The 12,337-nt window shown below is 37.7% G+C and overlaps 1 protein-coding gene across 2 annotated transcripts; it reads right to left on the reverse strand.

The window, feature by feature from the left end:
* Positions 1-3,198: 3,198 nt before the first annotated feature.
* On the reverse strand, positions 3,199-8,126 carry thoc7 (THO complex subunit 7). Of its 2 annotated transcripts, XM_073964129.1 has the most exons (4): positions 8,011-8,051; positions 7,939-7,958; positions 7,759-7,882; positions 3,199-4,041 (listed from the first exon to the last, which is right to left on the reverse strand). In XM_073964129.1, exons 2-4 carry the CDS (start codon positions 7,946-7,948, stop codon positions 3,306-3,308), a joined length of 870 nt encoding a protein of 289 aa, XP_073820230.1. In that variant the 5' UTR covers positions 7,949-7,958; positions 8,011-8,051; the 3' UTR covers positions 3,199-3,305. The 2 variants fall into 2 exon arrangements, with proteins under 2 accessions (XP_073820230.1, XP_073820229.1); XM_073964128.1 differs by having other exon boundaries at positions 7,939-8,126.
* Positions 8,127-12,337: the final 4,211 nt, after the last annotated feature.

Here is a 12,337-nt window from a genome sequence, read left to right on the forward strand (position 1 = left end):
AATACTAAGAAATTAGGTGAACATTAAAATGACATTATTTTCGCGAAAATTTATATTTTTCACGATTTATTGTTTTTGTACAGTCTCCGAACAAGATTAGCATTTAAAATTTTCAGATTGATTTTACATCTTTGCTCTTTAATAATGGTGATACATATCCTCTTTATGAATTTTTTTTATGACAATTTTTAAGATTACTACAATTTCAATAGTGAAAAAGTCTATTTCCCCGTCGTTTCCCGACCATAGTTTCTTCTAATGTTTTATGCGTTTGAGTCTTAAATATCAGATTCAATCATAAACAATTGCGCATATTTGCGCCATTCCGAAAAAATCCAATTTTTCTCAACTAAAATATGAAATATTTTTATATGGAATTGCAAGGTTTACTCACACTAAATTTTGTTCCGCCTTATAACCGGGACTCTTATTTATCAGACTAAACCAACACCTATCAAATATGTTTGCAATATTCAGAAACATTCACGGCTTTTCTCAGGTGAAATGAGAAAAATTTAATTTAAGTAAGTTTCAAAAAATAAAATTTGGAATGAAATATATGTATATGGGACTATATATACCGATTTGTTTGAAAATTGGCTCAATGTTGTTTTAGGCCAGTTCAGGTTGCATGTGTCAAAATTCAGTGATTTTGGTGCATTTTTATCTCATATCAGATGCGAATATATATGGAAGCTGCATCCAAATCTGGACCGATTTTCATTATTTTCTATAGGATTAATCCTTCTACAGAAGATAGGCTTTGTGCAAAATTTTATAGCAATCCGACTATAAATGAGCTTACTAGGGCTTTTGATCAACTTTTAACACAAATTTCCCCTCTGTGCGGCGATTTGTTTAGTTTTTTGTTGTTTTCTATCTATGAGCATTGTAGTTTCAGAATCTGCAAAAACTTCCAAGGTATAATCTTCTTTCATTTAAAATGTATTAAGGCGCACCGTGTTCTTCCTACTTCTGAGGGTTTGAGAGTGACTTAACCCTTGCCCACAATTCACTTAGATTTAGTTACTTGTTCCGCTTATATTACTTCCAGTGTCATCTCCCTGACTCTGAGGCCCCTGTAGATGGCTCGACGAAGTTCATCAAGTACATTTGCTAATCCCGCCCCCTCTTCTGGGTTATTTGGTCTAACTTCGGGTACTCGACCAGGAGGTACATATATGGCGAGAGGCTACAGAATGTCCCGGAACTTCCTCTCCGATACCCGAACAACATCTAAAGAGTTGGGCAAATCTCTGAAGCGGTGATTAGTGAAACCTCTGTGATGAAAGTGAAGCTTTCAGATTTGATGAAATGAATAATGGGAAGATTGGTTATATGTGGCCAACAAGGTTTCTTTATATTCACCGCAAAAGCTACCGACTAGGAACTGTAAGACATTGTTCCTGCATCTCAGCTTGTCGCAAATAGCCGTGGACGACGTGAAGTTCCTGTCGAATGTGACCCCTAAAATGATTAATCAAGATTATCGGAATTCCATGTGGTGGACCACCGATTTAGTGCGGATAAATGTTGGCAGATTAATCAAATAGTACTTCAAACATTCACAAGTGACAGTACGAGCAGAGTCCACACAATTATTGTTTACACAGCATTTTAAACTTGATCAGAGGGTAGACTGCTCGATGTCCGCAAACAGCGGTAAGTTCTTGACAGTATCAAATCCTTTATATAATTTCAGCGCCACCAACACTTTTAGCACAGCTTGTTCTGGTTAAGTCCTCTACTAATATGTGTGGAGATGATGTGAACCACTGTGCAGTGCTGTGCTACTAACGGAACCAATGCTGATAATCAGCAACTGGATACATTGTTATTTCTGACGTTGGGCTGTACGTGGTAAAGCCCTTAAATGTCATTGCAATAGGCGACAAAGGCGAAACCGGTCTGTAGGATTCACATTTGCTGGCATCCTTCAGCAGTAGTGGGATTACCCGGAAAATTTCCAAACTTCTGGCAAGATGTGGGTGGCTAACGACAGGTTGACTACTTTGCTAATATAGAGCTGTTTCGGCATCACCACGAAGATTCCGTCAAGGCCCAACGCTTTGGATCATTTAGAGTTTCTAATGGCATGTGTAACATCATCCATTGTAAACTGTTGCAGTATCTAATGTGATGTAGTACCCATCACTTCGCCCTATCAGTCCTTAACTTGCGTAAACGTGACAGGTTCTATCATCTCCAGTCAAGGTAGTGTTGCTCGACATTTATATCCCCTGATAAACAAATGAAGACAACTTTATAAGATTAAAATTAGTTCATTGTTTGCACATCGTTGGCATAAATCTCTGATGGAGGCCATGGACCCCAGAGTTAGGTAACTGAGAACAAAAGTCAACTGTTCAGCTAATGCGAAAAAGTGATAGATTATATGATGTGTTCCAACGTTAAAATGAGTAAATTGACACTCCAGAAGTCTGGACTTTGCACTTTAGGGTTATGACTTTTTTACAACCTTGTATCCCTGTATGATATTTTGATGAGTTTTTACCTAAGATTACATAAAACCTTAATTATAAACTGATTCGATAAATAAAAGCTACCGTACAAAAAGCTTTTAAAGTTTATATTTTTCAGAACTTTTGACAATTTTGAGAAGTCACTGTGGCAAACCACATAACCAAAATGGCATAACCGTTTGTTTCTCACTAATTTTATCATCGTATTATAACATATATATCATTTTATATTATATAACATTATTCCACATATCATAAAAATAAAAAGTTGTTTGTGTTGTTTTATAATAAAATGGAATGAATGTTATTCTAGGCATTAACAGGCTAAAGTTCACTCATTCTCACTACAGGAAATCATTTTTGAGAAAAAATGTCAAAAAGTCATAACCCTATTGCACATATTATTTTAAACACAAATTTTAGACCAGCAACCACCCTTCGTTCAGAAGTCAGTGAAGAAGGTTCTGCTGTTGCTTGTTGCAATGATTTTTAGTTTTAGCAATGCATTAACGGACACGCTGTCTGTGGACAGAGCGAGAGAGAGACGTATGCGTGAGGCCGCAAACAATATGTTTGTATTAGTGCCGATACCTGTTTTAGACCAACCCGTTAGGGACATGGCGAAGATTATTGTTAAGTATGAGGTTTCTATATTATCCTTCTATCTCATAGAATGCAGAATGTGTGTGCGTGTATTGTTTTAATTGTAAAGTTATTTAAAATTATTTTCACTTTGTTTTATTGATATTATTTTATCTTATAAAACTAAATAGTACATACTAAAATTATATAAAAAATTAGTTTGTAAATGCGCACAATAGCCTAAGATGATAGAACAACTTCGTCCATTTTTACATCATTATCATCTTTATCTATACTCAGCTCCAGTACAACATCTTCATCTACGGACATGGGTTCTTTAATACTCTTGGCATCATCTTCATCTTTGATTTCGATTTTCTCCACAATATCACGTTCCATAAAACCACGACGACGTCCTGTTTTTCCCGATTGAGAACCTGATTCCATTTCATCATCACTTAAACCATCCAGCAATGTTAAATTAATAACATTTGTTTTATTCGATCCAGAGCCAACAATTTCTTCATCATCACTTTTACTTGTCTCTTCCTCACTAGAACTATCTTCGGCCAGTTGAGCTTCCAGCTCTCGTACTGCATACATCAAAACTGAAAAGTCTTTTTGCCTCTTCTCAAATTTCCGCTCCAACTTCATTTTCTTTTCATTTAATTCAGCCAATTCTTTTTGCAGCAGTTCAATGTGTTTTTGGGTTTCTTTGCGATCCGGTTGTTGTTTAATCACCTTGGCCAATTGATCATATTCCATTTTATTTTTACGTATTTGTTTGGCCGTCACTAATTCTTTTTTACTTTCCTCGATTTCTTGTTTGGCAGCTTCGATATTTTTCTCAATGGTTTGAGAGAGTTGTTGATAGTTTTCCAGCTCTTTGTCAATCATTTGACTGGTACGTTCAGTTTTGGCTGCAGCAAACTGACACTGGGCCAATTGAGCCATTAAGCGGTCATAGATTATTTGGCTAAAGAATTATTTGGGAAAGGGAGGTGTAAAAATTGGTGTTATTACAGAAAGAGTTTGGACTTAGCCGTATTGTATGATGGTTAGAGGAATGAAATTAATGAATTAAAAAGAAACATGAAAATGGTTTTATCCTATTTGGCCTAGAAGCTATGGTATGGTATTTGGAACCCTTCACCACTATGTAACGTTGTTTTGAAATATTTTTAATATGTATTATCTGGAGAAAGGGGGAGAAGAATAAATATCAAGAAAAACAAAAACAAATTAAGAGTCTTTGGAAACAGACTAGGTTAGGTTTAGGATGCTGTGATGGCAGCCACTCCACTCGGAGACCTTGAGGTCCATTGTGAACAAAACAGACCAAAGTACAGAAGTAACTAAAAACAGACATGTGTGAAAATATTGTGTGACCATATGTTAGGTCATTGAAATAATTTGATCATCCGCCATAGACCAGATTTTGAATGTACACGAAATCAAAAATAACTTTCCAATTGCACCAGTCTGCTCAATACATACCTATGTCGCATGAGCCATGGAATGTATGGGGTAGCAGTCAGGTGTGGAACTGCCAAATTGAATTTGCCTAACGTATAAATCCCGCCGATAAATAGCTATTGGAAGGTCATAACCGTCTTTTCTTGGGAGACTTTAATGCTCATTATGAGTTGAGGGTTTCGATCCTCGACAAGGATCTGAGGGGTATAGTGTTATCTGTCTCCATCAGCAGACCCCCCCTCTGAGCGCCGCACTTTCATCAATCATGGGAAAACTAATTGGCCTAGTTTCACCGCTTCAAATATCGGCCCTATCCTTCAGATGTTCGGGTAGCAGAAAAGAAGTTCCGAGACACCATCACTGCTGCAGAGACGTTTTGATGAATGCCCGAAAGGAGATCAAATTTCCAAGCAGAGGCGATGGATTTAGCAAACGATAGTTATGAGCTTCGTCGAGCCAACTCCAGAGACGCCAGAGTCAAGGAGCTGACACTGGAAGTTAACAAATGGTTAAATCATCTGAAGAGTTGCAACATTGAAGCCGGAATAACTTAATTGTATACAACGGTTAAGTCACTCTCGAAACCTGTAAAGAAGGAGGATAGGACTCCAGTCACCCTAAGCCCCTTATGGAATGCCCATGGTTCAGCAAGAGCCGGGAGTCGAGTATATCACAAAAGTTCTCAACCTGTCGCTAGCCACCCACATCGTTCCCTAAGTCTGAAAAATGGGCAGGGTGGTCCCGCTACTGAAGCCATGCAAGGATGCCAGAAAAGATGAATCATACAGACCGATTTCGGGTTTGTCGCCCGTAGTAAATACCGTTGATGCTTAAGACCTCCCCAGCGTCAGAAATAGCTATCCATTTACCGATCATTAGCATGGGTTACGTAAGTAGTACAGCACGACAACAGCGGTGTACGCCATCTCAATGCGTATTAGTCGAGGACTCATCCAGAGCAAGCCGTGTGACAGAACGGTGGTCGCGGCGCTTGTCTTATCAAAAGCCGTTGAGGCTGTCAAACACTCCACTCTGTTTAGGACATGGAGCAGTCCAATAAAAGTGCCAGAGGAAGTCCATGCCCGCATAGTGAAACCTTGAATTCCCCAAGGTAAGGTGATGGGTACGATCTTGGCTTCAAGTACCATCCCTTATGTCATTTGTAAAAGGATGAGCTCCTATTTGACTGATCTTACCATATTGTTCCACACAAGGAATATGCAAATATACGCCATTAAATCTACGGCCACTGTGTTCACCAGATGGACGACAGAGGTGAGAACGGAAAACTATCCCAAAATTCCAGGGGTCACATTCGACATCATGTTCACGTCGTCCGCACATGCCAAAGCTATATGCGACAAGCAGAGATATTAGAACAAGGTCCTCAAGTCCCTAGCCGCAGCACTTGGAGATAATGAAACCTTTTTGACCACGTTTAACGCGATAGGTCGGTCTGTGGTACGCTATGCGGTGCCAGTTTGGTCCATAAATATAACTGCAACGCGATGAATAAATATTAAACCTGTCAGTATGCAGCCCTGATAACTGCAACAGGGTGTCTCATCATGTCTCCTATGAACCATCTACATGAGGAGACAAGGATTCTTCCAGTACAACAACACATTGACATGCTTTGGCCGACTTCGAAAACGTCGACAGTTGATTTGTATGCGTTAATGAAACTAGGGGTTCGTAGATCGAGTTCCCCACAACTGCAATTTCATAAAAGTACTCTAGTATGGAACTCGATCTAAGAACGCCTAGTTTCATGCAGGAATACAAATCAACTGACGCTCAGGAGTTACCGTGAGAGCAATGCTATCAGCATATGTTGGAGGGATTTTCATAATCTAGAAAGGGATGTCCAACGTTACAAGATAGAACTCCTAGATCAACAAGCCTATCAAGAAGGTTTAAATAGCATTCATACGAATGCAGTCGCAGATGCCATAAACAAATATCGTGTGAATGTGGTCCTCGGAGAGCATCCCGACAAACCAGAGTAGTTTTGGCTCAACTAAACTCGGGATGGTGAAGCCCTCTGAATTCCTATAGAGCAAGAATCGATGAAACCGTGCAAAACATCTGCCCAGCATGCGACACAGGCCCGCATGACGCACTGCACTTTTCAATGTGAATTGAAACTTTCTTCTACGGACAGATTGAGTACCGGCTAAAAAACAAAATTCCTTTTCCCAAAACGGAAAAAAGGAAAACCTCATAATTTCAGAATTTTGTGGCCTTTTATGGGCACTTCAACTTGCCGACAAAAATCTGGATTAGGATCAAGCTAAAAAGTGTTGCGGAGGAGGTAATTTTTGGGAGTCATTTCTTTTCGATAGATAATGCGCCCTCCAGTCATTTCAATGGGTTAGCGTATAAAGGTTTTGACCACTTTGTCAGGAACCATGGACTTGCCCACGAAAAACATAATATATCGCTGTAAACAGGACCACAAGAAATAGAATCGGTATACATTTTCAAAGAATCTTCTCGCAGACCCTAAACTGTACTTGATCAAAAATGTTGAACTTTTGTGGAGGAGGAATCGTAAGGAGAAGACCAATATCGACCGTTTAAGAAGTACATCTAAATTTGGACAAAATATGAGGAAATCCAAATTTCGGACCAAATTGTTGCAACGTTCAAGAATTATCGTACGTACCATCCTAGTAAAAAATTTTAATAATTGGGGGGAGGTATCAGAAGTTGGGGACCGATATTGCCTATCTTCGAAATTAAACTAAGTTTGGACAAAGTATGACGAAGACCAAATGATGGACCAAATCGGTTTGTCAGAGTTATTGTACTCTCTAGCCACTACATATAGTGCCATAGGAGATTTTTACAACTTTCGGCTGTTTTCTCAAGAAGTATGGACTTGGCCGTGAAGAAACTTTTACCGTCGTAATTGAGGCAGCGAATGCAAGGTGTTACAACACTGTTGGCTGCTTCATTCGGAGACCTTTGACCCACTGTGTTCATCATGGATAAATTTAAAAATGATTATGCCAGAAAACGCAGTTACATTCCACGCTATTGCATGGATCCCAAACCCCAAACTTCCCCAACAGATAAAGTAATACATGGGGTGTTTGGGAGAATAAATCTTCCACAAATGGATGAGCAAGTGATGTCCCATATATACCGTTTTTATAAAGCAAGCAAATGATTTGGAAAAAATGATAAAAATAAATCAAAAATGCAGACTCACTTATTTTCCGGTGAATCATTCTTGGAATACATCCATTTCAGGAATTGTTTGAGCAGCATATTCAGACGCCTATCATCACCAGTACCATCTCCATCAATAAGGAGACGCTTTTTGATAATTTCCTCTGCAAATAATAAAATATTTAATAATTTGGCACAAAAAATGGTATCAACAACAAACCATCAGTCATTTTTCACTTTAGTTTTTTGTTATTTTTTTTTCTGAACTCTCGAGCGCCTTTACACAAGGCAAAGTTTTTTGTTATAAAAACAAAATTTAAGTATTTGTGGTTTTAGTAGAGAAAAACACTTTTTACACGAAAACTGGGATAATAAGAACGCGAACCGACCGGGGCATAAACAAATACTACAAGAAAATCATATGTTCACTAAAAGAGCAACCTACGCTAAATGCGTGAGAGGTAGTTATTTACGTTCGTAAAGTTGACGTAACGAAGAACAAATGACCGCAATCATGGCGCCATGTAGAAAAAATGTGACATTTTTCCCTTTAGTTGAATTGGCAGAAGCATAAGATGAATGTAGTGGCTGGACTCAGAAAGTTTTGAAATTCTGTACACAGGTAGGTCTTGGAATGCTGATTACGCCAATATTTATATCATGCATGGGAAATCCGTATTTACCGAGATATAGGTTTCGAAAGTTCCGAAAAAACCATATGATTTTTGACAAAAAAAGTAATTGTTTAGTATCTGTCCATAGGAGAAAGTCTTAAATCCCGGCCAAAGGCCGGCTATTTTCGACAAAAAATTAATTATTGAAAACTTTTTGTGGAAAAAGTTTCAAATCCAGCCACTACATTCAACTTGCTCCGAAGCCATGGTAGAACAAATATAATGCCGGGCATACACTATGGGCATGCACGACAGCATTTGTAATAGTATTAGTAAATTTTGAAGTTTTTGTCAATGTATTTGGGAGTAGTTTTGGCAGGATTGAAATCAAAATAGTTTTGATTTTGTAAATGAACCCCTTTCAATCCGATGAATTTTGCTTATTTTCCAAGTAACCAACAAATAATTTTTGAAAACAACAAATATTATTTGTGAGGAAATGAAAAATTTGGAAAACTTCAACCCAAAATCGAGTTCTGGAGGAAAATTCATCATTTTTGCAATATAGATTGAAGGAATGCCACACACTATTCAATCACACACTTACGCAAGGGTTCATCGGTTGCTGTCCTGCATGCCCATAGTGTATGCCCGGCATAAGGTAAAGTTAATACTACAACAAATACAACTCGAACAACAACCACAAAGGAATTTGTTTTTGTTTGTAACGTTACTGCCAGTTGTATTTGTAAATAAAACATGGAAATGTCTATAAATTATTGGAATTTAAAAAACTAATAATTTTTCACATTTGGTTGAATATTTTGGAAAACATGAATGAAAATTCGTTACATTTTCAATTTTTATGGTTCCACATCATTCCACTAAATGCATAAATTCTCGCAGAAAGTAGAATTCTTGCAGAAAAGTTTGGGGTCGCTCGCAAAATAACTCACATATTAACAAACGTTGTATCGCCTCTACAAGCGGGTATTTACTGCGCGGCTTATCGTTCGAACTTGGAGGAGGTTACATATCATTGATATGAAGAAGTCTTTCTGGGAAATGGTTTTTTCCAAATGATATATTTTTTTTCTTAAAAAATATATGTTCCTAATGTACATCGAAATAGAAATAAATGTATAAAATGTCATATGAAATTTGACACTAACACTACAACCCAGTTCAGTCAGCTGGGTATTGCTGCTACCTTTTCTTGTTCTACCATGCTCCGAAGCCGCAAATTGAAAAGTCTAAAATTCGAATTTTGCTTCCGGCTATACATTCCCAATCAGAACAATAAGTCTGTCTGGTTACTTTCCCAGCAAGAATTGTCCAGCAAGAACTTTCTCAGAGAGTAAGGGGTTTTTATTCTCTTTTGCTAGAAAATTTTAAAAAGTAAACAGACACCTTCCCAGCAAAAACGAGCAAGCAATCAGCTGACTTGCCAAAACAGAAAAATTTGTCCGCCAACAAAGGAGGCAAACACGTTGTATTTTATTAATAATAAAAAAGAAAATGAAACAAAAAAGTATTTTTCCCCTTTACACATTTGTTCTCCATAAAACAATACAATTAGACTGTGCATGATACAATGATACAAGGTAACCTCACGTTCAGAGCTCACAGAGTTGTATTCGCTCTGTCGTCGCTTCATTGCCAACAAGAGTTTGACAAACTTTGAATGTATATGTTAAAACATACATACATATGCCAGGTTTATTTACATTTCAAATTCCAAACTAATTTAATTTAAATTTTTTAAGTTTTCAGACAATTTGGTGATTTTGCCCTGCCTGTCCGCCCGTCTAAAGGATAATTTTCGAACGGATCAGATGATGTGGTCCAAATATTGGCCTGGACATTTTCTCAAAATATTAATCTATTTCGAGAATGGGGCGGTCCTTTCTTCCGGTACATCCTCCATAAAAGTTCAAAGATTTGGGGCGTAAGATGACTTATGAAGGGATCAACTGATTTAGCCTAAAAATTATGTGATGAATAATTTTTTTCCAGACATACATACATATATCAAGCATGGACTATATCGATTCAGTCCTTCGAGTGCCTGGTTTGAAATTCTTTATGGTTAACAGTGATATGATGTGTTTCGTGATCAACTCTATGCCTTCAGATATATTTGTTCAAAAACCTCCTACAGCGACCAATATAAATGGCTGGTCCAACCTTTACACATCGGAATATTTCTGCCAAACATGGGCAAGTCATTGCTTCCTGACACAATGACCCACATCTCAAATAATCATACGGTGACTCTAAAATGGATGTTTGGCACGATAAATATGGAAATGACTCCCTAAATAAAAAAATATATAATAACGTGTATAATGACTACATTATATATTTTTTCCTTGGGAAGTTTTTATTTATGTAAAGACGAAACATACATACATAGATGTCGTTTTCCTAAGAAATCTATGCTGTAAACAGATACGGCTACTTAAATATTATAAAAGATAATACATTTTGTAGAATAAAAATAGTACAATACACCGATTTTATAAGATTTCTAGGTTCACGTGTTCTGTAGCGTTTTAGCGCGGTTGGCAGCTTTAGTGGTAGCAACACAAAAGTGGTTCTTAGCCAATTCTACTTTGTTCTTTTTAGCGACAGCCTTGGCTGTGACATGCTTTTCAGCATAAGGATTCAACCTTGAGAGACGAACACGACCGAAGACCTCCTTGCGTGTGTCACGAAGCGATACAAATTGGTGTTAGTCATCTTCGGATGAGGAAGGTTGTATTCTTCTTCTAGGTGGAACCATATTTGCAAGAAAATCTTCATCTTTGTGGTATTCGATGTGAGGTTCACGGCGGTCGCGTATGGTACCATGACCAACACGGAATTGTTGGGATTTGTATGTCTTTTGCATGTCAGTCCAGATCTTCAAGCGCCTGAGGAAAACAAACAGCTTGTTTGGTATTTCCAACCTTTTTACAAAGGAAATGCATACACGCCACCAAGTAAATAGGTAGATCGTAGCGGCGTTGCGTATATTGACCTTCCTGTTCTAACTGCGAAAAGTCGTAGTAGAGGCGACCATCACGGCACGTGTTACCAAAAGCACCTGACCAAACCGATGAATACCGCCACCACAGACACGATGAAAACCATCAGCAGCACGACGAGCAGGGCAAGATTCAGCAGAGGTTTGGTGACATGTAACAAGCAGCACACATTCAATATCAAAATATAAACCCATTCATCTTCGCTCCAAACATTTACTTACCGGCATTTCGCTGGCAGTCATATGGGATATCGTTGCCGAGATCAGGGCGAATAGAAATCTTGCACACTGCCTGCAAGCAAATGCTCTTTTTTTTATTTGTATTTTCCTAATTTGTCTATAGCACGAATAAGAATGCAATAACATTCAATTTAGATCTCTTTTAACGTTAAGAGGACCGAGAAACCTAAAAATTACGAACTTATTTTATTCTCCAACCGCAGAAACGTTCTCTATGGACCAATAGAATACCGAAAAAGTGAACTTTTCACACATTTTCGCGAAATATTAAAAAATTTATTCCAATAAAAATAAAAATAAAACGTAAACAAACAATATGTTGTTTTGTTGTAATTGACATACAATACAACAACAAATTTCATATTGTTTCGAATGCATGGTTGTATTTGGCAGCTCAGGGACGGTTTTTTTCAAATGAGATTACCTTCTTATTCTGCCATGTAGACTGTGTTATTTCCACAATAAAATTGTTTTTAATGTTCACAAACATAAATCAACAAAAAAACTAAAAACGGCTGATTGATTGTTTTCAGGAAGAAGAAGAGCTTGCAAGTGCTTGCTAGAAGAAATTTGTCCAGCAAGAATTTGCAAGCTCTCAAGGCCTGCGTACATAAGCTGCTCTGCCTGATTGCCTTGCTTTCCTGCTTCATTTTTGACATAATAAAAATAAAAGAATAAAGAAGGCAGAGGAAATTTCGAACTGGGTTGCCCTTTTCTTTTTTATTCTTTTATCAGAA

The sequence above is a fragment of the Musca autumnalis genome, unplaced genomic scaffold (assembly GCF_047663935.1).
Source record: "Musca autumnalis isolate F117 unplaced genomic scaffold, ASM4766393v1 scaffold_1, whole genome shotgun sequence".
Taxonomy (NCBI): domain Eukaryota; kingdom Metazoa; phylum Arthropoda; class Insecta; order Diptera; family Muscidae; genus Musca; species Musca autumnalis.

Bases quoted from the DNA above. Each gene is read 5' to 3' on its own strand.
- thoc7 (XM_073964128.1), bottom strand. The intron at 4,042-7,758 runs GTGAGTCTGCAT...ATAATTCTTTAG, and splicing joins AATGATTCACCGGAAAATAA to CCAAATAATCTATGACCGCT.